The 23,065-nt window shown below is 32.4% G+C and overlaps 4 protein-coding genes and 1 pseudogene across 4 annotated transcripts; all 5 read left to right on the forward strand.

Annotated features, from left to right (window-relative positions):
- Nucleotides 1–1,479: 1,479 nt before the first annotated feature.
- Nucleotides 1,480–3,713, forward strand: LOC149496612 (GDSL esterase/lipase At4g28780-like; annotated as a pseudogene).
- A 3,017-nt stretch (nt 3,714–6,730) lies between these two features.
- Nucleotides 6,731–8,886, forward strand: LOC149496613 (GDSL esterase/lipase At4g16230-like). Its single transcript, XM_089720689.1, has 5 exons — nt 6,731–6,980; nt 7,334–7,479; nt 7,688–7,912; nt 8,049–8,310; nt 8,654–8,886. Exons 1-5 carry the CDS (start codon nt 6,731–6,733, stop codon nt 8,884–8,886), a joined length of 1,116 nt encoding a protein of 371 aa, XP_089576815.1.
- A 3,191-nt stretch (nt 8,887–12,077) lies between these two features.
- Nucleotides 12,078–14,796, forward strand: LOC149496614 (GDSL esterase/lipase At5g33370-like). Its single transcript, XM_089720688.1, has 5 exons — nt 12,078–12,330; nt 12,436–12,587; nt 13,233–13,457; nt 13,613–13,871; nt 14,558–14,796. The coding sequence occupies exons 1-5, from the start codon at nt 12,078–12,080 to the stop codon at nt 14,794–14,796; spliced, it is 1,128 nt and encodes a 375-aa protein (XP_089576814.1).
- Nucleotides 14,797–15,888: 1,092 nt separating this feature from the next.
- LOC149496615 (uncharacterized) lies at nt 15,889–17,899 on the forward strand. The gene has a single exon (XM_089720213.1). It carries the CDS (start codon nt 16,113–16,115, stop codon nt 17,337–17,339), a length of 1,227 nt encoding a protein of 408 aa, XP_089576339.1. The 5' UTR covers nt 15,889–16,112; the 3' UTR covers nt 17,340–17,899.
- Nucleotides 17,900–18,846: 947 nt separating this feature from the next.
- Nucleotides 18,847–22,810, forward strand: LOC105628527 (disease resistance protein At4g27190). Its single transcript, XM_089720214.1, has 2 exons — nt 18,847–19,171; nt 19,750–22,810. The coding sequence occupies exon 2, from the start codon at nt 19,750–19,752 to the stop codon at nt 22,582–22,584; it is 2,835 nt and encodes a 944-aa protein (XP_089576340.1). The 5' UTR covers nt 18,847–19,171; the 3' UTR covers nt 22,585–22,810.
- The last annotated feature ends 255 nt before the right edge of the window (nt 22,811–23,065 follow it).

Below are 23,065 nucleotides of genomic sequence, written 5' to 3' on the forward strand. Positions count from 1 at the left end.
GAGTTAGCTTTCATAAATTGGAAGGAAGGAAAAAAGCCAAACGAGATAATATCTAAGTAGAAGATCGAATCTCTCTAGGTAACCTCTTCTAGCTAGTTAATTTCTTTTTTCATTTTTAATTGTTTTATTTAACTATGTCCTCGTAATATTCCATAAACCTGGTAATTTTTTAACTAATTATATTCCAAAAACCGAAAATATTATATTAGAAAAATTAAAAAAAACTATTAATGTCTTGAATAATTTTTTTTTTTTTTTTTTTGAGGATGTCTTAACTAATCTTGAATGTAAATCATATATGTTTAATTAACACATGCTTCAAATTTAATAAGTTAAATTTAGTAAGTAAAATATTAGTGCAGTATAAAGCAATTATAACAAAATTCTAATTAGTTTGTGAAAACATACCAATGCTAAGCAATTATAATAATTTTTTAAAAGTATTATTTAGCTATTTTGAAAATGACAAAAATCTACTAAGGCATGTTCGATAATACTAGCTATTTTAATAGATGTTAATTATTTTAATGTGCTGTTACATATTTTACTAAAGTTATTGTTAGATATTAGCTTTTAGCTGGTAGGCTTCTAACTATATAACGGTTTAAATTAGAATTACTCGGTAAAAATAGTTGTTTAATTAGTTAATTAACTTAAAATGACTAAAAAAGACATTAGATGTTTAATTAATTGAATAGGAGGAAAAAAATGGATATGATTATCAAAAAATTTAATTAATCTTAATGAAACGCTAAATATTAAGATATTTAACGTTTGATAAAAATTTCATCAATCTCTAAAAGCTATTATAAATATTATTACCGAACGATATAATTAATAAAATTAATTTTTACCTGGAAAAAACATAAAGTTAGCTCAAAGATTGTTATCCAACATGCCTAAATCTACTTATTAATAGTTTTCGAAGAAATAAAAAAGAGACAAGAATGAAAAAATTATTAGAGAATCTCATTTTTATAAGCAAGAAGTATTTTATTTTAAAAAAGAGGATTGGAACATGGAAATGTGCAATTGTATATTATTTTAGTGATCTAGTATGTGATTGGCTTCCTTTCAAAAAAAAAAAATGTGATTGATTTATTTATTATGAAATTGGAAAATATTCAGATACTATGTTCCACATGCAATTAAGCACATACGTAGTTATATGAGACAAATTACAAAAAGTTAATTTACAAGAAAAGATTGCATAAATTTAGAAAAATCATATTTATATCCTAAGCTAATTCCCATCAGAAAATAGCTTAATCCGCCCATTTTAATGTCAATTAGCTCTTCTAGGTATTATTATGTTTCTGATAATGACGTTGCTACCTTTACCTGTTTATTCATTTTTGCAAAAGAATAAGAATAATAACAATAATATGAAAATAAAACACTAAAGTCAGAAACAAGTTCGTATATAAAATGAGACAGATACAGAGAATTTTGATATTAATTCCATTGATTCTGTGATTCATGGAGAAGGGAAAAATGTCTTTTGCTTATAGTTATTTCTTCCTCTTATTAGTAACTATTTCTATTGTAGCAGTGGAGGCCAATCCACCACCAATTTTTATATTTGGTGATTCTACATTTGATGTTGGGACCAACAATTTCTTGAATGGAACGATTGCACTTGCCAATTTCCCTTATAATGGGATTGATTATCCTAACTCAGTTCCTACAGGGAGGTTCAGCAATGGGTATAACCTTGCCGATCGACTTGGTACGTATTTGTCTAAAGGGTGTGTCCTGATCCTGTCTCATGCATGTGTTCAACGTTCTTTTTTAAAGTAGAAAAAAAAAAAAAAAAAAAACTATAATCGACATATCCATCTTAATTTAGCATTCCAAGCTTTATGAAAATAGTAATCAGTGAAGATTTAATTCATCTGAAGAACTGTATTAAATTTATGTTATTGTATAGAAAATGATGAACATTGATTGATAATTTCTGCTTGTAATTTTTATTTTAGCGATGCTATTCGGATACGAGGGAAGTCCACCATCTTATCTTTCTCTTGTCAACAATATGTCGATTTCCAAGGAGGAAATACTGAAAGGAGTTAACTTTGCTTCTGGAGGATCTGGAATTCTTGATCAAACTGGAAGCAAATTGTGGGTGAGTATTTATATAAAATTAACGATTAATAATCTTGATTCTTGGTTGTTGGATTTTGTTCTAAAATTCAAAAAATGTAGCACGGAGTTGTATCATTGAGAGATCAGATTCAGCAATTCGGACTGATCCGTGAAAATATTTCCGAGATGAAGGGTGCTGATGAAACTGCTAAGAATCTTTCCAACTCTTTGTTCATACTCAGTGTTGGTTCAAATGACATCCTCGATCCCGTTCGTTTAGGAATCAACGTAACCAAAGAACAATTGATGACAAATCTCCAGTCAGCTTACTACCAACATCTAAAGGTATATATAAACCGTATAGCTAGCAGATAAATCCCTTGTTCGATTCGATTAAAACCCATTATTTATAAATTTGTCAAATAATAAGATCCATTTGAATTCAGTTTAAGGATAAGATTTCTCGTTTTCATTAAAATGGCAGGATTTATACAATCTGGGAGCTAGGAAATTTGGTATTTTAGTTGCTGCACCACTTGGCTGCTGTCCTTTTTCGCGTGCTTTGAACAAGAGTTTGGGTGGCAATGGTGGTTGTTTGAGAACAGTAAATGAATTTGCTCGACGTTTTTACCACATTGTTTACGCTGTTTTACAAAGAATGACATCTGAATTTCCAGAAATGAAGTATTCACTTGGAAATATGTACAATATGACTAACTTTGTCATGAAGAATCCTCGTTCCTTTGGTAAGTGTACAGTTTAAGGATTATTATTATGTTCAATTTATTTCTTTAAATTGATTGTGTATACTATAACGAGGGATCTTAATAATTTAAGCTACTCTATGAACTTTGCATAGCTTCGTTCCGAAAAAGCTCATTTGACAAGTTTAACAAGTCGAGTTCAAGTCTTATACAGTTCATTTAATAAATGAACCAAGCTCGAGCCCAAATTTAATTGGAGCATATAAATGAGTCGCAAAAAAAAAAAAAAAAAAAAAAAATTTAACTAACAAGTTGAATTGAGCCGAGCTCTCTATTTATACTAAACTTGATTCAACTTGATTTGTTTACAGCCTAATTATAACTAATTACGGAGACATATTGTAATAAATATTAGATTTACTCTACAATTACTTAGTAAATAGTCACGTTTTGTTGCTTACCCACTTTATAATATCGATTAGACTTGCCTAAACTCATCTATAGATCTAGCTATGGTTCAAACTAATGAAAATTGAAGTTTTTTAAAAATTTGTTCTCTTTTCTTAAGTGAATTGTCAAAAATACTCTTGGTTTTAATAAATTTATTTTTCATAGATTTGGTCTATAAACTCGATTTAAGCAAGTCAATTCTAACAGTTACTAACACAACCATCACTTTTTAATGTCTTAGGTTTCAAGGGAAACAAAGGAAGCATGCTGTGGATCCGGAGATTACAATGGCGTAGGGTTCTGCAATGAAGCACAAAGTCCTAACCTTGTAAGAATCGTAAAGAGTACTTATTTTGGGACTTATATCATCCTTCTGAGGCCGCAACCAACCTATCAGCCCTAGCTCTTTATTATGGAGGACAGTCCATTCGTGAAACAATCAACCTTCGCCAACTGGCAGAGATTCAAATCTAACTTATATTACCACTGTGGTTCAGTATATAATAATGTCTTATATATACTCTAATCCAGTAATTTATCAATTCAATAATGTTATTTTCGAGTTAAATTATAAGAGTATATTTGTTTTTGCCTGTATTTTGGTTCTTTTTTGTTCGGTTTTCTCTATAGTTTAATTAATGTTGTCATTGCACACTAAGGCATATAGTCTAATGATCAGTGCATTGCGATCGAGCAATAGATCGAGATTCAAATTTCCCTTTTTCAATATTTAAAAAAATAATTAATGTTTTCGTACATCAAATGATATAGATTTGAAATTATAAACCACTAAAAGTAACCTAATATTCCATTTCAGGATATATATGATTAATTGAATTAAACAGGTATATATCCGAATCCAATAGACCTCATTTCCAATACTTGTTGGTATTTCAATAAGCATATTTAATGAACAAATATTTATTGATATTCTTTTATTTTCACAAATTTTTTCTTTTTTACAATTGTCAAAAATGAGGAATTGAAACCAATTTCTATACACCTAGTTGGTTTCGATTATAGTGTAAAATTAAAATTATTCGATAATTTAGTTTCAGTTTCGACTGATTCAGTTTCAATTTAAAACCCAAACTATAGTCATGCCTAGGTTTACTGGGAGGGTTTTTATGGATAGATATACTCTAGTTTAATGATAGCTAATTATTTCATGAAATAGGTCTAATTCCTTTTCATACTAATTCAATGTATATACATATATGAGTAGCGTTATTTCCGAAGCATGTTTTGTTAATTCAGATAAAGAAATACTATCTCCGTTCCATTTTTATTTATATGGTTTGATAAAACACGCATATTAAAAATTTAGTCAACAAAAACTATTTTATCATTTAAACCTAAACTATTTTATCATTTAAACCTTAACTGATTAAATATATTAATAAAAGTCTCTCATTTAATAAAGTATCATAGGTTATCATGAGAAAAATAATGGTTTACATGTCTAAATTTAAAATTTTGCAAACATTTTGAGACGATAAAAAAATTAACAAACAAACGAAAAAGAATAGAAGGAGTAGTAAATATTGTCCTAATTGAGAATTAACATTTGGATTTTAGGACCATACAAATTTTAAAAAACTTTCAGCTGTTTCTTCGCATTGCTTCCGCATCTACTCCTTTAGCTTGCTCAATTCCTCGTCCAGAATATCCTTGCAGAGAATCAACGTTGATTCATGAAGTTCGACTGCTCCTTTCGGTCAAAGTTAGTTTATTAATACTTGCTCTAACATTAACAAACAAGCTCTGAAAATAATGCTACCCAATAATAAATATAGTTAAATAATAATTCTTTGCTAATTTTTTTTTTTATATATATATACCAATTTAAAAACATAAATGAGCCATGATTTTAATTTGTTGCTTATTCCAAAATTTGACTAACATGTTTGCTAACAAAAATAAAAATTTAACTGTGGTTGGATTAGCGGAAGTAGAATTCATCCTTTGAGGGAACCTTTTTTTTAAAAAAAACAAATTATAATTTATGATAAGCCAAAAAGAAAAATTAGTTTATTTTATGGACAAAAGGACATCACAGAAATTTTTTCTTGTATTCTGCATAGGGCTGTGCAATTTGGATTCCGGTACGGTTCTTAAGAAGAATCAGAACCGAACCAAAAATTCAGTTCTTTCATTTTTAGGAACCGAAAATGAACCGAACTAAATTCAGAAAGAAGAAGGACCAAAATTATTTAAGAAAATTGATTTTTCCCATGTTTTTTTACCATTGTCTTTTTATTTTTAGGAAAATGGTTTGGCACTTCTTGGAAAAAATCAATGAACAAGAACATATTTGTTTGATTAATATGTAAATATTATCAGTAGGGCAAACATCCGCCCTGTCAATGATGTAGTTGTCTTATATCATAATCGATTAGCACCCAGCTAATATTCAATTTTATAACATAAATGTAAACAACAAGAAAAATGCCTTGAAACAATGCTTAACTCATTCATCCTAGTTGATGATGTTGAATTTTTGGTAAAAAAAAGTCACATTGATGCTAATGTTGATTGACGTTGAGTGATTGAGTCTCCTTCTCTCTTAATCAAAAGTATCGAGCTTGAATATTGGGTACGAAAATTGTTATATTTAGAAGATCACTTCTTCAATGGACCCTGCAGTACTCGAGCCGGATATAGTCGAAATTCAGTGATAATGTCGATCTTGCTCATATATATAAGAAAGATTCTTAGAATTAAGCTAGATCCATTAGCTGACAATTGTTAACTGTTAAAATATGTAATGATCATTAAGAATATACTTTTTTAATATATTATGAAGTAATATGTATGTTTAAAAAATTTTAAGATGGATATTTTATTTTTATTTTTATCTATTATAAAAATAAAAAATACTGATTAATTTCTTTAAATAATATTAATTTCAATTTATTATTTTTAAATAACTATAAATAAAATAAATAAAAATATTACTTTGAAAAAATTAAACTAAAGCTAGAATTGCAACGAAAAATTAGTTAAAAAGAAAAAAACAATTGAATATGGCAACATGCAATTGGGTATTTTTTAGTGATAAACTATGCTATTATTATATTCATAAAATGGCAAACAATGGGCTGTAACTTTAGTGGGTGCGTCCAAAATATGCGGAAATTATTGCAAGAACATATAAATAGCTGCTGTAGTTCATTCAGACAATAACATATGGTTATTTTACAAATAAGGTTTCATATATTTGGCCAAAAATTATACTTATATCCTAAGATAAAATTTGCGAATGAGCAAATAGTTTAATCCGCCCATATATAATGTTAATTAGCTCTTCTATGTATTATTATGTTCTGATAATGACACTGATGTCCTTACCTGTTCATTCATTTTTGGAATATATGACAAAAATAAAATAAAATAATGATAATAAAGACAGAGCCAAGTTCATATATATATAGAAGAAATACAGAGAAAATTTTAGTAGTAAACAATAATTATTTTCTTCGATTCATTTCATGGCAAAGGGAAAACTGTCTTTTAGCTACAATTATTTTCTGCTCTTGTTAGTAAGTCTTTCCATTGCAGAAGTGGATGCCAAGCCAGCAGCAATTTTCATATTTGGTGATTCTACATTTGATGTTGGGACTAACAATTTTCTGAATGGAACGACTGCACTTGCCAATTTCCCTTATAATGGGATTGATTTTCCTGACTCAATTCCTACAGGGAGGTTCAGTAATGGTTATAACCTTGCTGATCGACTTGGTACGTATTTCATTTCCGAGTGATTGTCTCGGGTTATTAACGATTGACTGAGCGTTATTGAATCTTCTGAGGTTGTAACGCTCGGTCTTCTATAATATTTATTATGTCTTTCAACGTTTTTTACTGTCATTTACATCTTAACTCTTTTACAGATATGTTCTTAATATATTTATTAGGCTATCAGTACGTATAACAAACATGTATGGATCTCAATTCTAGCATTAATTCCAAGCTCCATGGAAGTAGTAATTACTGAGGATATGATACTTAATTCATCTTAAAGAAATGTAATAAGTCATCTTATATGCCAAAATAGTTTACTGATAATTCTTGCTTGTCAACTTTTGTTTCAGCAATGCTGTTTGGATATGAAAGGAGCCCGCTACCTTATCTTTATCTTGTCAACAATATGTCGATTTTCAGAGAGGAAATACTGAAAGGAGTGAACTTTGCATCTGGAGGATCTGGAATTCTTGATCAAACTGGAAAAATATTATGGGTGAGTTTTATATAAAATGCTATTCTGAAGTGTTAATTAAGTAGTTAATTAGCAATCTCAACCGAGGTTTCATCCGGTAATGAATTTACTGTTCAGTGTTAATTAAGTAGTTTTTGTTTCTTTATATAGTTTTGGTCGGAGCATAATTAAAAACTAATAATCTTGATTCTTGATTGTCGGATTTTGTTCTAAAATTCAAAATATACAGCATGGAGTCGTACCATTGAGAGATCAGATTCAGCAATTTGCATTAGTCCGTGAAAATATTACTGAGATGAAGGGTGCTGATGAAACTGCTAAGAATCTTTCCAACTCTTTGTTCATATTCAGTGTTGGTTCAAACGACATTCTTGATACCCTTCGTTTAGGAGCCAATATAACCAAAGAACAATTGATGGCCACTCTCCGGTCAGCTTACTACCAACATCTAAAGGTATATATAAATCCAATAGCTACCAGATAAATTTCCTTGTTTGATTCTATTAAAATCCGTTACTATAAATTTCTCAAATAAGATCCATCGCAATTCGGTTCAAGAATAAGATTTCTTGTGTTGATTAAAATGGCAGAACTTATACAACATGGGAGCTAGGAAATTTGGCATAATAGGTGCTGCACCAATTGGCTGCTGTCCTTTTTCGCGTGCTATGAACAAGAGTTTGGGTGGTAACGGTGGTTGCTTGAAAGCACCAAATGAATTTGCTCGACGTTTCTACTTCGTTGTTCGCTCTCTCTTACAAAGATTGACATCTGAATTTCCAGAAATGAAGTATTCACTTGGAAATGTGTACAATATGACCAGCTATATCTTGAAGAATCATCGCACATATGGTATGTGTGCAGTTCAAGAATTATCACAATTAAGTAATTATATTTCTATGAATTGGTCATTTTAACACATACTATAACTAGGTTTATAAATAAGTCAAAGCAGCTCAATATCTCTTTGACATTCTGGTTTTGAAAAAAAAGTTTATTCAATAAGTTTAACGAGGTGAGTTCCAGCCTACTTATTGAATTCATTTGATAAAGGAGTCAAGCTCGAATTTGAATATATAAATGAACCACAATTTTTTAAACTAACGAGCTGAGTTTAAACTTTATTTTAAGCTTGAACGGGACTTGATTTTTCAATAAAATTACTAATAAAATCTTCACTTTTTGAATACCCTAGGTTTCGAGGAAATAAAGGAAGCTTGCTGTGGGTCGGGAGATTACAATGGAGTAGGGTATTGCAACAAAACAGAAAACCCTAACCTTTGTCAGAATCGGAAGGAGTATTTATTTTGGGACTTGTATCATCCATCAGAAGCTGCAACCAATCTAACAGCCCTAACCCTCTATTATGGAGGCACTGACTTTGTGAAACCAATCAACTTTGGTCAGCTGGCAGAGATTCAACTCTAATAGGATAATTAAAAAATAAATAAAACAATATATATATATATATATATATATATACACACACACACACACACAGCATTTTGGTTTTGTAATAATGTTGAATCCAGCAATTAATGAATTCAATAATGATATTGTCTCATTAGAATAAAGAGGGTATCTTTGTTTTGTTTGTATTTTGGTTTTATTTTGTTTGTTTTATATAACTATGACTATGTTATTTCAGTGATTAAGTTTATGCCCTTTAAACTTTTCTGGAGTTCAATTATAATCTTACACTTTTATATTTTAATAATAACTATTTACATCACAGAAATAAAATAATTTGACACATATTACATTTTAATGAGAGGTATATTTGTTGCTCAAATGTAAAATTATAGGATTATGATGGATTACCCCTAAAATTTAGGGCGCTAGCTACAAAAATAATCACCGAAAATATATAGTGAAATTTATACATTGGGCCAATGGAATTACAATATGTGTAGCACTTGGCAAACCTTGTAACATTTGTAATCTTTTTATATATAAACAGGGTTAAAACCCCACAATAAGGGTTACGTGATTACTCCCACTTCACTTGGCTTTTTTTTTTTTTTAATTAAAGTTAATTAAAGAAAAGCCGCCTTGTTTAGCCACTACTTTTTATGTAGAGTTTACTCTTTGGAAAATGTTTACATGGACTTGGTACATGATTCCAACTACGGACCAAACCAATGCAAATAGAAATTCTTTTCAAAAATTATTCTTAATTTATCTTTTTTTTTTAATATATGGTTATAAATACTTATTTTCAATAAAAATTCAAATTTTCATTGATTTGGTCTATAGATAAGACTAAGGACCGAGCCTAGACAAGTCAATCTGCTAGCATTTTGACAAAATAGCACTTTTATTAATTATATTATTTGGTAATGTAATATTTATAGTAGCATCCGTATATCATTTGCTAATGAAATATTGATAAGGCAGTACTTCTATTAATTATATGGTTCAACGTAACATAAATATTTATAATAATGTTTATAGGCTAGTGAGTGTTTCATATGTTTAGTATTTGATAAGTACAAATAATTAAAATTTTAGAATTATTTTACCAATTAATCAAACAATTATTTTTATTAAATACTTGTATTTTAAACACTAACATCTAACCGCTATGAATACCCAAATTTTGAGGCTCAAAGAGCCAGTTTTCCCGGACTGCAAACAGTCCGGCCGGACCGGAGGCCATTTTGGAAGTTCACCGAAAGTATGTCAATATGGTATTTGACACATCCGGGACGTCGCGAGGATCGCGGAACTGGTCCCGGAATATTTTTCGGAGGTCCGGAACTCCCGAAAAAGCCTCCGGAACGAAAATTAGCAAAACCACTGGGCACGGCGGCTCGGACCGCCGGACACGGCAGCCCCGGCCACCGACCCCGGCGGCCCTGGCCGCCGAAACAGTCCGATTTTTGCCTATAAAAGCAGCCTCGGGCCTTCTGTTTTCCTCACCCAGTCTGTGTTGACGGACGCTCCTTCTCCCTCACGCTCCTTGCGATTCTTTACTGCTTTTCTGCATTTTAGTTTAGCTTTTATCGCTTTCTTGCTTTGTTATTTGGTCACTAAAGCTAAATTAATTAATATTCCCTTAACGAGGAGCTTAACCTGGAGTTGAGAAGTGGCTGTCGATTAAATCAGGTATGTAAACTAAACTCTGCCTATTTAATTTTAGCACTTCATGCATGCTTCTCTTCTACTCCTAATAACTCTACAACTGCATAAATGCATTCATGTCATCACTAGGCAATTAAATTTGCCTCAATTAAACATAATTAGGCTTAAATGCCCGATTAATCAATAATCGTGGTATTAAAGCCTAAATCCGACAATATTGACTTAAAATACCTAGTTAATTAAATGGCTATGGTATAGTTACCTTTATTTCGAACAGTCCAGGCTTAAGTCCAATTAATCAATAATTGTGACTAAAAAGCTTTAATTAAACACGTTTTCTCTCAGCAAAAAATTGCCTACATTGCAATTAAAGTAATTAATTTTGGCGACAATCGCCCAATCATCAGCTTTTGGCAATAATTTGCCTAAATCAATTTATTTTCGCTGAAAGCCTAAAAAATAATCAATTTTGGCGACAATCGCCTAAAACATCAATTTTTGGCAAACTAATTGCCTAAATCAATCTTTTTGGCTGAAAGCCATCAAAATCAACATTTTTGGCATCAAATGCCTAAAAATCAACTCTTTGACAAAATGTCTAAACAAATGCACAGAGCATACACACACTCATGCATAAAGCATCCCCTTTCAAAGCCCTTCAAAGGAGGCCTATCGAACTACGCTGACTTTGATCTTCCATTCAAACGGAAGTACGTAGGCACGTTTGGGATTTAACCCCGAGTGGCAAGTCGCAATCACTTAAAATTGGTCCATATCGCATTAATCACCTTGCAAAGCATTCATTTCATGGTTAGTTTATCAGCATGACATAGACTCAGGATCCATCTCGGGTTTGCACACCATGCCTTAGACATTGGAATAATTAATCTAGTAACTAGATTAATTAAAATTAGAGTCACTTAGGGTTTTTCCTAGTTTACCCTAAAACAATTAAACAAGGTGGCGACTCACACGCATTCACGTGCATTTCTTCCTTAGTCACATACATTTGTATGCATTGATATTTGGGGAGGGGGTTCACAACCGCTATTACAACTAACAACGAAAAAGAAAATTAAGCGTACATACAATTGCAAGAATAAGATCGTTCTCCTGCGGATGAAATCTTCCAAAAGGAAAATGTAGAAAGACGAAAGACTAATAAATTTATCTTTTTTCACGTTTTTTACCATTTATCTTATAATTTTTATGAAAACGGTTTTATATTTCTTGACAAATGCTAATGAATAAGGATGAATTTTGGTTTTAGGGCAATCCGTTCTACCACTAAAGTTGTTTGTATTATGATTAACAATAATTAATATTCATTTTTATAACATAAATTAATGTAAAAAACAAGAAAAATGCCTCCAAAAAATGTTTAATTAATTCACCCTAGTTGATGATGTTAATTTCTTGGTGTAATAAAACAAAAGAATGGTGTTCATCCTGCTGATATATATATATAAGATAGATTCTCAGAATTAAGAAAGGCAAGAAAATCAGACAAAAACCCATTACTGATTTCCTTTCTCATGGCAAAAATGTCAAACTTTTCTTCTTACTTTCTCCTTTTAGCTCTATGTGTTGTTGCTATTAACCCTACATATGCATATGAGAGGACCTTGCCTGCTATTTTCATTTTTGGAGACTCTGCCATTGATATTGGAACTAACAGTTACTTAAATTCCTATGCAAGGGCTAATTTCCGTTACAATGGGATTGATTTTCCTCAATCAAGACCAACAGGAAGGTTCAGCAATGGCTATAATATTGGTGACCAATTAGGTACAGTTTCAACAGTAGTACTATCTCTTTTTTTCAGTTTGATGGCTATCTCTCTTTATATATACTTACTGCGTTATTTGTGTGTGGTTTATTATTATTTATTAGCAATGAAGTTTGGGTTTAAGAAGAGTCCAGCAGCTTTTCTTGACATTATGAATCGGACAACCCCCATTCATTTTCAAAAGAAGATTCAACGAGGTGTGAACTTTGCTTCTGCTGGGTCTGGCATTTTCGATGATACTGGATCCAAAGCATGGGTGAGTCTGTTCTTAAGATTTTGTTTTAGATATATTTTATACACTTGAAATTGATACGTATATTTAAATTTATGTTTCAAAAAAAAATCATTAAAACATCAATTTAATGTTAAATCTAAATACTGAATCGTTAGCAAATGATGTTTGGCTTAACAGTACAAACTTTTATCTTAGGACTTAATTATCCCAAGTTCGATCTCCAAGTTAAACCTAATGAGCCCTTGATGTAATATATAACAAATAATGTATTTGAAATATTTTATCTCCTTGGATACTAGAAAAGAAATACTGAACAATTTCAATTGTCTTAGAGGTTGTTAAACTAATTTTTTTACATGCTTCTATAAGTAAATAGGGAAACACAAACACTTATCTACACCCGGTGTATGTATCCATTTATACACTAAACCAATTATAAATAATGTTTTAATTCAAATGAAAATATTTCACAAAACGGTAATATTTTTTAAAAAAACTTTTGTTTGATTAGCTTCATGCATGGAACCATCCTAGACCCGCAAGAAATTTCTAAGAAGCCAAAAACAAGGCATTTTAGTTTATTTATATAAACTCGTTAATTTGAATCAACTTTACTTAGTGATGATAAACCTAACAATAGATTCTTGATTTGGTGGAAACCTGCAGAATGCAGTTGTGCCTCTATCGCTGCAAATTCAACAATTTAATACAGTCATAGGAAATATCACACAAGTTAGAGGTCCAAAGGCAACAGCTAAGATTCTTTCCAAAGCTTTATACATTTTCTGCTTTGGAGCTAACGAATTCTTTGATTACATGCGGGCAAAAAACAATACACCCAAAGAAGAGTTCGTGGCTGGTGTCCAATCTGCATACCATGTTCATTTGAAGGTTCTATCCTGATCTTTTTCCCTTTTATAGTACTGGGAACTTTGTTTAGGACAAATAACATTCACCTTTCTAATGGTTTTGTTCACCAACTTATGGGTTTTATCTTCTTTTTTCCTTTTTTTTTTTTTTTCTTTTGCATGCTTGTATTATGACAGGATGTGTATAATATGGGTGCAAGGAAATTTGGTATAATAGGAGTTCCACCAATTGGTTGTTGTCCATATGCAAGAGCCATTAATGAAAAAGAAGGTGGTGAAGGTTGTATGCAGCTTTTGAATGACTTTGCTCAAGCTTTCTATAACTCAACTCTCACTCTATTGCAAAGGATGACTTCAGAATTGCCAAACTTCAAGTATTCTCTTGGAAATACCTATGCTATGACTATGGATTTGTTTGACAACTATCCTTCTTTTGGTAATTATGCTTATCCCTGCCATTATATATACACACACACGCGTTAGTAAGGGTGAGCAATTTTCGGTTTCTAGCCGAGAAACTGAGCCAATTTATTTTGGTCAGATTCAGATAGTTATTTTAAAAATTTGATTACCAATCGGTTTGTATGTAAAAAACCATTTGGTTTTCGATTTTTTATCTGGTTACTGTATATAACTAACCTTATTTTAAGTTCAAAATAACTAATTAGATTTGGAGTAATCAAATTCAAACCGAACCAAACCAATTATCATTTATTATACTATTTGGTTTAAAATTTGATACATCAAAAATATTTTTGCATAAACCAAAATCGAGCTAATTCGATTTTGGCTCGGTTGCCGGAATGCTCACTATAAACATTAGACTTTAAAGAACTACTGTAGGGAGGAACCCACATATATAGGGCCCAAAAGGGGCCTTGGCCCCCAATATAAAAAAATTTCAATTTTTCTCGTTAAAAAAAATTGAAAAAATATTTAAATTTGGCCCCCTCATCAATCAAAATTATAGTTTGACCCCTTACTTCTTCGAACTGGGTCGGTACCTGTACTACTCAACATTAATTTGGCTAAAATTATGAAATTTTCAAGTCCTAATTAGTTTCCTCATGCACTGTTTTTTGAAATTTTTATATGTTAAAAAGTTCCATTTATAAATTTTAGGGTTCAAGAACATCAAGACAGCCTGTTGTGGATTGGGAAATTACAGTGGAGAAGTAGGATGTTATGAACCTATAAATCCAATTCTTTGTAGCAATAGAAGTGAGTATTTGTTTTGGGATTTGTATCATCCATCTCAAGCAGCTTCTCAATTGTTAGCTTACAGCCTCTACAATGGAGATGCTAAGTATATGACACCAATGAATTTTAGTCAATTGGCTGATGTTCAAGTTCACATCTAGGTTATTTATGTAATGGCAAGATAATAAATTTAAATAATTTCAAGAAATTACAAAATGTTTATCTCTCTCTCTCTCTAGCACCTCTTTTGAGAGGAAGGCTGGTTGGAATTGCTTCTTGGCCTGCTCATAATCATCCATTGGTTGTGTGAGTTACAATTTCATCTAACAAAAATATTTTTTTCTTATTTGGCTTGATTATCTTGCAATCATGAAAATAATATTTTTTTTTAGGCTCCGTGTATTTGCGTAAAATAAATTGCTAGAACATATTTTTCACAATTTCCTGTTGTATAGAGGCGTTTATGAAAATAAATCAATGGAAAATATTTTCCTAACAAAAAAAAATTAATTCATTTTCAAGGAAAATGACTTTCTATTTTCATGAGCGTAAAACATTTTTCGGATTTTGACAAACTTATTATAACCTTTTAAATTTTATAATTTTTTAATTTACTAATAATCGATAGCTACCACTACCACTCACCGGCCACCACTACGGCCACCACCATTGGCTACCACCGTCGGTTACCAGTGGCTTTCATAATTTATCATTTTTTTCACTATTATTATATTTAACAATAAAAATTTTAAAATATGAAATTTATTATTATTATTATTATTATGAATTAAAATTTTTTAATATTTTTAATGAATTTTCAATATTGTAACCGAATAACAGTTATTTGGAAAATATTTTTCAGTAAGTTATTTTTTGGAAACAGATGGAGCTTAGTTACATAAAGTTATCGTCCAAAAAATTATGTCAGCTATATATCAAACGGCTATTTTGCATATCAAAATCAAAAATCTTAAAAACTTAAATTGTTGGTATAGAAAGTACACAAATTACAGAAATTTACAAGTTAAGTACATGATAACATTAATTCTTATATTTCAATTTTATACTTATTTTTGAAAATTGAACTGATTCAATATTTTTTTAATTTTTGCCTTAAATTCAACAAGAAGGTAATAGGATGACAACCCGATATGATAAAGTCCGACTTGAGGAAGACCCGCAAATTCCACCTAACTAAGCTGATCTGATATCAATTTACGGCTCGACCCGATATATAATCTGATCCAGATGATAGCGCAAATAAAAAAGAAAAAGGCAACTAATTTCCAGTTGGAAGTTGTCAAAATGGCTTAATTCTCAATATCCTTGACGGCTGCTTGCTTAGCACAAAATATTATTTGCTTAAGAGAAAAATAGTTATTCGTTCGGTGCTTGCTTTGCGGTTTGCACGAGGTAGGAATCCTAACTCATAAGTTCTCGCACGAAACCACCAGCCTGCAAATCGAAGACGAACAGAATGCTTTTCCGTTCATTTCTAGTTCACAAATCAATCTTTCACTCTCTTCAAGCTCATTCAAGACGCACTGTCCATCACCCAATTTCTATATTCCCTTCGTTTTTCTCTTGCTCTACTTTACCATCTTCTTCACAGTCAACCCAACATCCGCCTCATACTCATTACAAACTGAACCATAAAGACTGGTTGTCTCCAAATGAAGTTTTAAAAATTTTCGAAGACATTAAAGACCCAGATTCAGTTATCTCTATCTGGAATCAATACTCAAAGAGAAAAGACTATAAACCCAATGAAGCTATTTTCACTGTTGTTATAAACCAGCTTGCCTGTGCCAAAAACTTTGATGCCATTGAAGAAATTATGGAAAGAATCAAATTTGAAAAGTCATGTCGTTTGTCAAACGATTTCTTTTACAATGTAATCAAGATTTATGGCCATTTAGCTGGTCGAATCAATAAATCAATAGAAACCCTTCTAGATATGCCCAAAGGGTATAATTGTTGGCCAAATGTGAAAACTTTTAATCTTGTGTTGAATATGCTAGTATCTGCAAAGCTTTTTTATGTAGTTCATGAGATATATGTGAAAGCTCCCATGTTGGGTGTAGAAATTGATGCTTGTTGTCTTAATATTCTCATTAAAGGGTTATGTGAAAATGGGGATTTACAGTTTGCATTCAATGTGCTCGACGAATTTCCCAAACAAAGATGCAGGCCTAATGTGAGAACTTTCTCAACGCTGATGCACTACTTCTGTGCAAAAGGGGAGGTGAATAAGGCATTTGGTTTGCTTGAGAGAATGGAAAATGAGGGTATTGTGGCGGATACAATCACTTTCAATATTTTGATTTCAGGGTTAAGGAAACAAGGAAGGATTGAAGATGGGATGGAGCTGCTGCAGAAAATGAAGCTCAAGGGATGCGAACCAAATGCAGGGTCTTATCAAGAAGTTCTATATGGTTTGCTTGATGCCGGGAAGTTTCTGGAGGCAAAAGAATTCATGGCTATGATGATTTGTGAGGCTAATAGTCCTAGTTTTGCATCTTACAAGAAGTTGATTCATGGGCTTTGCAATGACAAGTTGATTAGGGAGGTTGAGTTGGTTTTGAAGCAAATGGTGAAACAAGGTTTTGTTCCAAAAATGGGGATGTGGAGAGAGATTCTAAGAAGTTTATTTTCAAGGACTGCTGCTTCTAATATCTGTATTAGTGAGATTGTCAATGGCTAGCATCACTGAACCTTTTGTGTTGAATTTATGCTTACCAGAAGTTGACGTTTGTTATTTGCCGGAATATGCCTGAAAGGATCACCTAATGAAACAACAACAATATATTGGCTGATTAGAGCAGTCTTTGATGTGATCATCTGATTCTAGCTGAAGATTTTCCCCGTCATGCTTTCCAACATCAGATACTTGCTTGGCCATATAAAAATCGAGCTTGTTCTGATGATATCCATTTGTGCTTCAACGAGGAACTATCTGAGTTGCACGTGATCAGTGGACGGCAGTTTGCTGTTCTGCCTTTGCAGTTCTGATGATATACGATCATATGGCTACTCAACTCATACGGAACTGATCAATGTACAAACAGTAAAATTTGATCCCTTTTCGTTTTTATTCAACATAAATTTCTGCAGAGATTTCGACTTCTATATCCCTTACCTTTTCTATAGACAACATATTATTCAATGAAATGCAAATTTGGTCTGCAAGATTCTTGCAAGTCAGTCTGTTTTCTGAACGAGAAGGAAAATCAATTAGTAAGTGCCGTTGGGCCTCTTGTGATACTGCTTGTTGGGCGCTCACACAAAGAATTAAAAGAAAAGCGAAAAAATAGAAATGAGACACGCAGAAATTTACGTAGTTTACCTTTAACTGTTTAGAGCTACGTTCACAAGATAAATTCCGAATAAATAATTCCTCCACTATTAAAAATAGTAGGTATACAAAGAGAGCAATACAAAAATAGTGGCACTCCAAGTGTTTTCCAAAAAACCCTCCATAATAATTTCATCACTATTTTTCTCTCCTCTAGTTTTAGGAAACCTTTCCTAAAACTAGATAATTCTCTCTCTCCATTTTTTTCTTTCTGTTGTATATTGACGAGGAAAAATCTTCTCCTATTTATAAGAAAAGAGACACATTAATTACGTGTCTATGACTGAACGTGCTTGTCCTTTTTTTTTTTCTCGCAGCCTTATTTGACTTTTTAAAAAAACATGGATTTCTTCCTTTTTGTGTTTTTTTCTACAAGCACGTGCTTGTCCTTTTTTTTTTTCTCGCAGCCTTATTTGACTTTTTAAAAAAACATGGATTTCTTCCTTTTTGTGTTTTTTTCTACAAGCTTAAGTGGGTCCCATATGTCAGAGGGATCCCACAGCAAGTGCTTGTTTTTTTTTCCAGGTTTGATATATTGTATATATTTATTTGCTTAAAAAGTTACTGTTGCACCGACAAGAATATTGCAGAAGTTCAAACACCATTAATGTGATTAATCCTATAATTTTTTAGTTCTTTTTTTAATCTATGCCATAGAGTTAGACAGTTAGTGGCCAAGTTCTTTTTTTGTTTTTTTTTTAATAATCAAAGGCTTACAGCTGGCCTGAAATTTGTGGACCCAATATCAGCTTAAATGGTGTCTGGTGTAAAATATCAGCTAGATATGCAATCTATAGAAGATTTTTATGTGGTACAAGGCGGCTACTACTGACTCAATGTCTACAAACCCACGCGCCTGCTAAGCTTCATAACAGAGGAGGGGTACAACTACAAAGTGCTAAGACGAATTTTATAGCTTTACTTTTCAAAGGCCTCACGACAAATATTTCTACTCTTAAAATAGTCGGTGGTTATTTTCAGTCAGAATATTGTATTATATTGTTTCCTTTACACAACAAGGAATTTGCTACTGATCTTCCTCTTACTGATTCAGTGAACCGTTTTTTTTCCGCGTACAAGAAAATTCAATTTTCTATTCTCAAATTCTTAAAAGGGAGGAGACACTGGCAAGGGAGTTTTGTGGTACTTAAAATAAATCAAAGTTAAGATCCATCAATCAGGTACATTTATTCTGAAAACTTGCAGATCTGGATCTACCTGTCATTATTTTGCTTTGATTCTTGTGGTTACTAGTTGAAGAATTTTAAATGGCTAATTGCAATGCTATTAACTTACAACTAGTAGTTGAAGAAGTGAGTTGAGTGTTTGATTCTTGAAATCTTTGTTTCATGATGTAAAAGTAGCTTTTTCTCCACCCAAAAAAGGTTCTTTTGACTGCTTTTCATGAAATCTTCTGATTCTTGATTGATTGCTAATAGTAACTAAACAAATTTTATGATTAAATTCTTATGTTTGATTTTTCAGCAAGGACTTACAAAATATTTGCCCTTATGCATCAAAATATAACTTAGAAGAAGTAGTTGAAGAAGAAAGTCGTGTCTTTGATTCTTGAAATCTTTGTCTCTTAATGTAAAAGTAGCTTTTTCCCCCTAGATGATTCCTTTGACCCTTCTTCATGAAATTTTTGGATTCTTAATGGATTGCTAATAGTAAATAAACAAATTTTATGGTTAAATTCTTTTGTTTGATTTTTGATCAACGACTTGTAAAATATTGTCTCTTATGCATCGATCTGTAGATGGAGCTTGCTGGGTCAGTTATAGAACTTGTAAACAAGTTATGGACTCCAGTAGGAACTTGCTGGGAATATCATAGACACATGGACCAACATATGAGTGATTTGAGAAGGGAAGTGAATGAACTAAACAGTCGGAAGGAAGATGTAGATTCAAGATTACGTGCAGAGCTTATTCCAGGGAAATTACTTAAAAAAGAGGTTGAGCTTTGGTTGCAAAATATAGAGACTATCAAACGTGAAACTTTTGCAATTGAGCAAGAAGTTGCGAAGCGGAAATATCTTTCACGTGCACGCTTGGCAAAACGTGTTTTTAAGAAGATAAAAGAAGTGGAGGATCTTCGTCAAAAGGGTGATTTTGGTGACAGTTTGATGATTGATGAACCTGCAGATGTTGGAGAGATCTTACCTGTAACAACATTAGTAGGTGAAACAGCCAAAAGCAAGATGGAAGAAATTTGGACCTGCTTGATGGATAATGATGTTAGAAAGGTTGGAATTTATGGCATGGGTGGTGTTGGAAAAACAACCATTATGAAGCATATCAACAACAGACTCCAAAGAGGCCGTGACAAATTTGATAAAGTGATTTGGGTGACAGTGTCACAACCACTAAAATTTGGGAACTTACAGAAAGACATTGCAGCTGCATTGAATCGAGATTTTGCACAATATGGGGATGAAACAAAAATGGCTGTCAAGTTATTTAAATGGCTGGGAAAAGAGAAAAACTGGTTGTTAATCCTTGATGATATGTGGGAAGCATTCAATCTTGAGGATGTAGGAATTCCTGAGCCTACACCTGATAATGGATGCAAATTAGTATTAACAACTCAATTGCTTGACGTTTGTCGGAGAATGGATTGCAAGGATATCAAAATGGGGCTTCTTACTGAAGAGGAGGCATGGAACTTATTTGTGGAAAAAGTTGGAAATCAAGTTTTTAATACCCCGGAATTAGAAGCAACAGCAAAACAAGTTGCTAATGAATGTGCCTGCTTGCCTCTTGCAATTATCACTATAGCTGTTAGTATGAAGGGCGTAGATGACATATATGAATGGAAAAATGCTCTAGAGGAATTGAGGGAATCTACAAAGGGGCTTAGTGACATGGGTAAGGTGTTTGAGCGGCTAAAATTTAGTTATGCGCGTTTGAAAGATGACAAGTTCAGGCAGTGTCTCATATATTGTGCATTATACCCGGAGGACTTTTTGATCAAAAGGACACAGCTGATAAGGAGTTTGATTAGTTTAGGAATAGTAGATAAAATGAAAAGTAGCGAAGCAGAGATTGACAAGGGACATACTATGCTAAACAAGCTTGAAAATGCTTGTCTTTTGGAAAGCATTCCTGATAAGAAATATGTGAAGATGCATGACCTAATTAGGGAGATGGTAATACAGATGAAAAGCATGGATCGTCAAATCCTTGTAGAAGCTGGAGTTGGGTTAAGAGAATTACCAAATGAGAACAGATGGATGGAGGAACTTGAGAGCGTATCCTTGATTGACAATCACATATCAGAAATTCCTTCTAGATTGTCACCAAAATGTCCAAAACTTCAAACCATGTTACTGGCACAGAATAAAGATCTGGTTAGAATTCCAGATTCTTTCTTTTCATGCATGCATGTTTTGAGGCTTCTGGATCTGTCTTGTACTGGAATTGAGAATTTACCAAACGCCATCTTCACATTGGAGAATCTTGTTGCATTGTATCTTAAGCATTGCAAACGATTGCAGTCCGTGCCTTCTGTAGCAAAGCTAGGTGCACTAAGGGAGTTGGATCTTAGATATACTGGAATCCAACATGTACCTGAAGGCGTGGAAAGTTTGATCAATCTCGGCTATCTTAATCTCTATGTGCGAGATCTAGAGTTCCCAATCGGAATATTACTAAAGCTCTCTTGCCTTGAATATTTTCGACTGTGGTGCAGATCAAAAAATTTGAAAGTAAAAGGTGAGGAATTGGTAGGCTTGAAAATGATAGAAAAAATTGAATGTCAATCTTACAGTTTATCTAGTTTTAATATATTTGTTGGGTCTCTGCATGGCCGAGTGCTGAGAAATTACTTTCTACATCTGGGAGAGGAGGACTTGTATACAGCTGCAGACTTCAAAAAAGTTGTAACAATAATTGATTATGGCATCAGTGAAAAAGGCATAGAAGATTCACTTTTGGTCCCAATTGATGTTGAGTACCTGAGTATTGAGAGGTGCCACAATTTCAAAACCTTGAGCTATTTTTCAACACAGAAGAATGAAATTCATTTTAATTCAGGTAAAGAAAGCCTGGCAATGACATCAACTTCTTTGCTTGCTACACCACAATCAGTTCTTCCTAGTGCCTTTTCCAGTCTCACAGTTCTCAAAATCCAAGGTTGTTCAAATATAAGGAGTCTGTTCAAACCTGGGTTGCTTCTACTACTTCAAAACCTTGAAGAGGTTCTTATTTATGACTGCCCACAAATGAAGCAGTTTTTTACAACAACAGATGAGCAGGAAGCAAGCAGCAGCAACCATTTACCAATGGAAAATAAAGGTATTGCCATGAGGTTTGTTCTCCCCAACTTGAGGAGTCTCTCTTTGTGTAGGCTACCAGAATTAAAAAGCATCTGTCTGGGGTTGGTGCTTTGTCCTTCTCTCCTTTACATGACAGTTACTGCATGTCCAAATATAAGAAGGCTCCCGCTTGAGCTTCCGATTGTTGATGGTGTAGCATTTGCTCCACCTAATCTCGAACAGATCTATGTTCAAGATGAAAAATGGTGGGAATCACTGGAATGGGATCAACCTGGCTCTAAGATTGCCCTTCAACCTTTCTGCAAGTTTCTATAAAATTAATGCAATCTGACAAGGATAAGCTGTTCAAGGATCTGTAAATGCTCAGGCAAGCATTATTTTCTAGCTAGGCTACACTATTATCTATCCTTAAAAGGCTCAAAGCTCACCAGGAGCTTGTTTGGGGTAAATGAATTCCATAAAATTCTATGGAATTCATTTATAAATCCCATTTTTCATGTTTGGTATAAATAAAAATTCATTTGAAGTTCCATATGTTTAATTCTATGGAATAGGTTGTGCTTGGACCAAATTATTTCGAAATTGATAGAATTTGCAAATGAATTCTAAACTTGAAGGAATACAAAAGCTAGTAAATTTAATAAATTTTAAGTGCAAGTTAGTAAAGCTATATAGTTTGAATTCTATGGTTGATCCAAAAATCAAATGAATTTCATTGAGTTACCTTATGAAATCAATGATCTCAACTACGACTATCTTGTGCTCACTGAATACACAATTAGTTTGAATTAAAAGC

Source organism: Jatropha curcas, chromosome 4 (genome assembly GCF_041381405.1).
Source record: "Jatropha curcas cultivar XTBG-Jc1 chromosome 4, XTBG_Jcur_1.0, whole genome shotgun sequence".
In the NCBI taxonomy this organism is placed as follows: domain Eukaryota; kingdom Viridiplantae; phylum Streptophyta; class Magnoliopsida; order Malpighiales; family Euphorbiaceae; genus Jatropha; species Jatropha curcas.

What these genes read in the sequence shown, in the direction of transcription:
- LOC149496613 (XM_089720689.1), top strand. Translation starts at nt 6,731, where the DNA reads ATGGCAAAGGGAAAACTGTCTTTTAGCTACAATTATTTTCTGCTCTTG. An exon ending in TAACCTTGCTGATCGACTTG is followed by an intron (nt 6,981 to 7,333) that starts GTACGTATTTCA and finishes CTTTTGTTTCAG; the next exon opens with CAATGCTGTTTGGATATGAA. An exon ending in CTTACTACCAACATCTAAAG is followed by an intron (nt 7,913 to 8,048) that starts GTATATATAAAT and finishes TTAAAATGGCAG; the next exon opens with AACTTATACAACATGGGAGC.
- LOC149496614 (XM_089720688.1), top strand. Translation starts at nt 12,078, where the DNA reads ATGGCAAAAATGTCAAACTTTTCTTCTTACTTTCTCCTTTTAGCTCTA. An exon ending in ATACTGGATCCAAAGCATGG is followed by an intron (nt 12,588 to 13,232) that starts GTGAGTCTGTTC and finishes GGAAACCTGCAG; the next exon opens with AATGCAGTTGTGCCTCTATC. An exon ending in TGACAACTATCCTTCTTTTG is followed by an intron (nt 13,872 to 14,557) that starts GTAATTATGCTT and finishes TATAAATTTTAG; the next exon opens with GGTTCAAGAACATCAAGACA.
- LOC149496615 (XM_089720213.1), top strand. Translation starts at nt 16,113, where the DNA reads ATGCTTTTCCGTTCATTTCTAGTTCACAAATCAATCTTTCACTCTCTT.
- LOC105628527 (XM_089720214.1), top strand. Translation starts at nt 19,750, where the DNA reads ATGGAGCTTGCTGGGTCAGTTATAGAACTTGTAAACAAGTTATGGACT.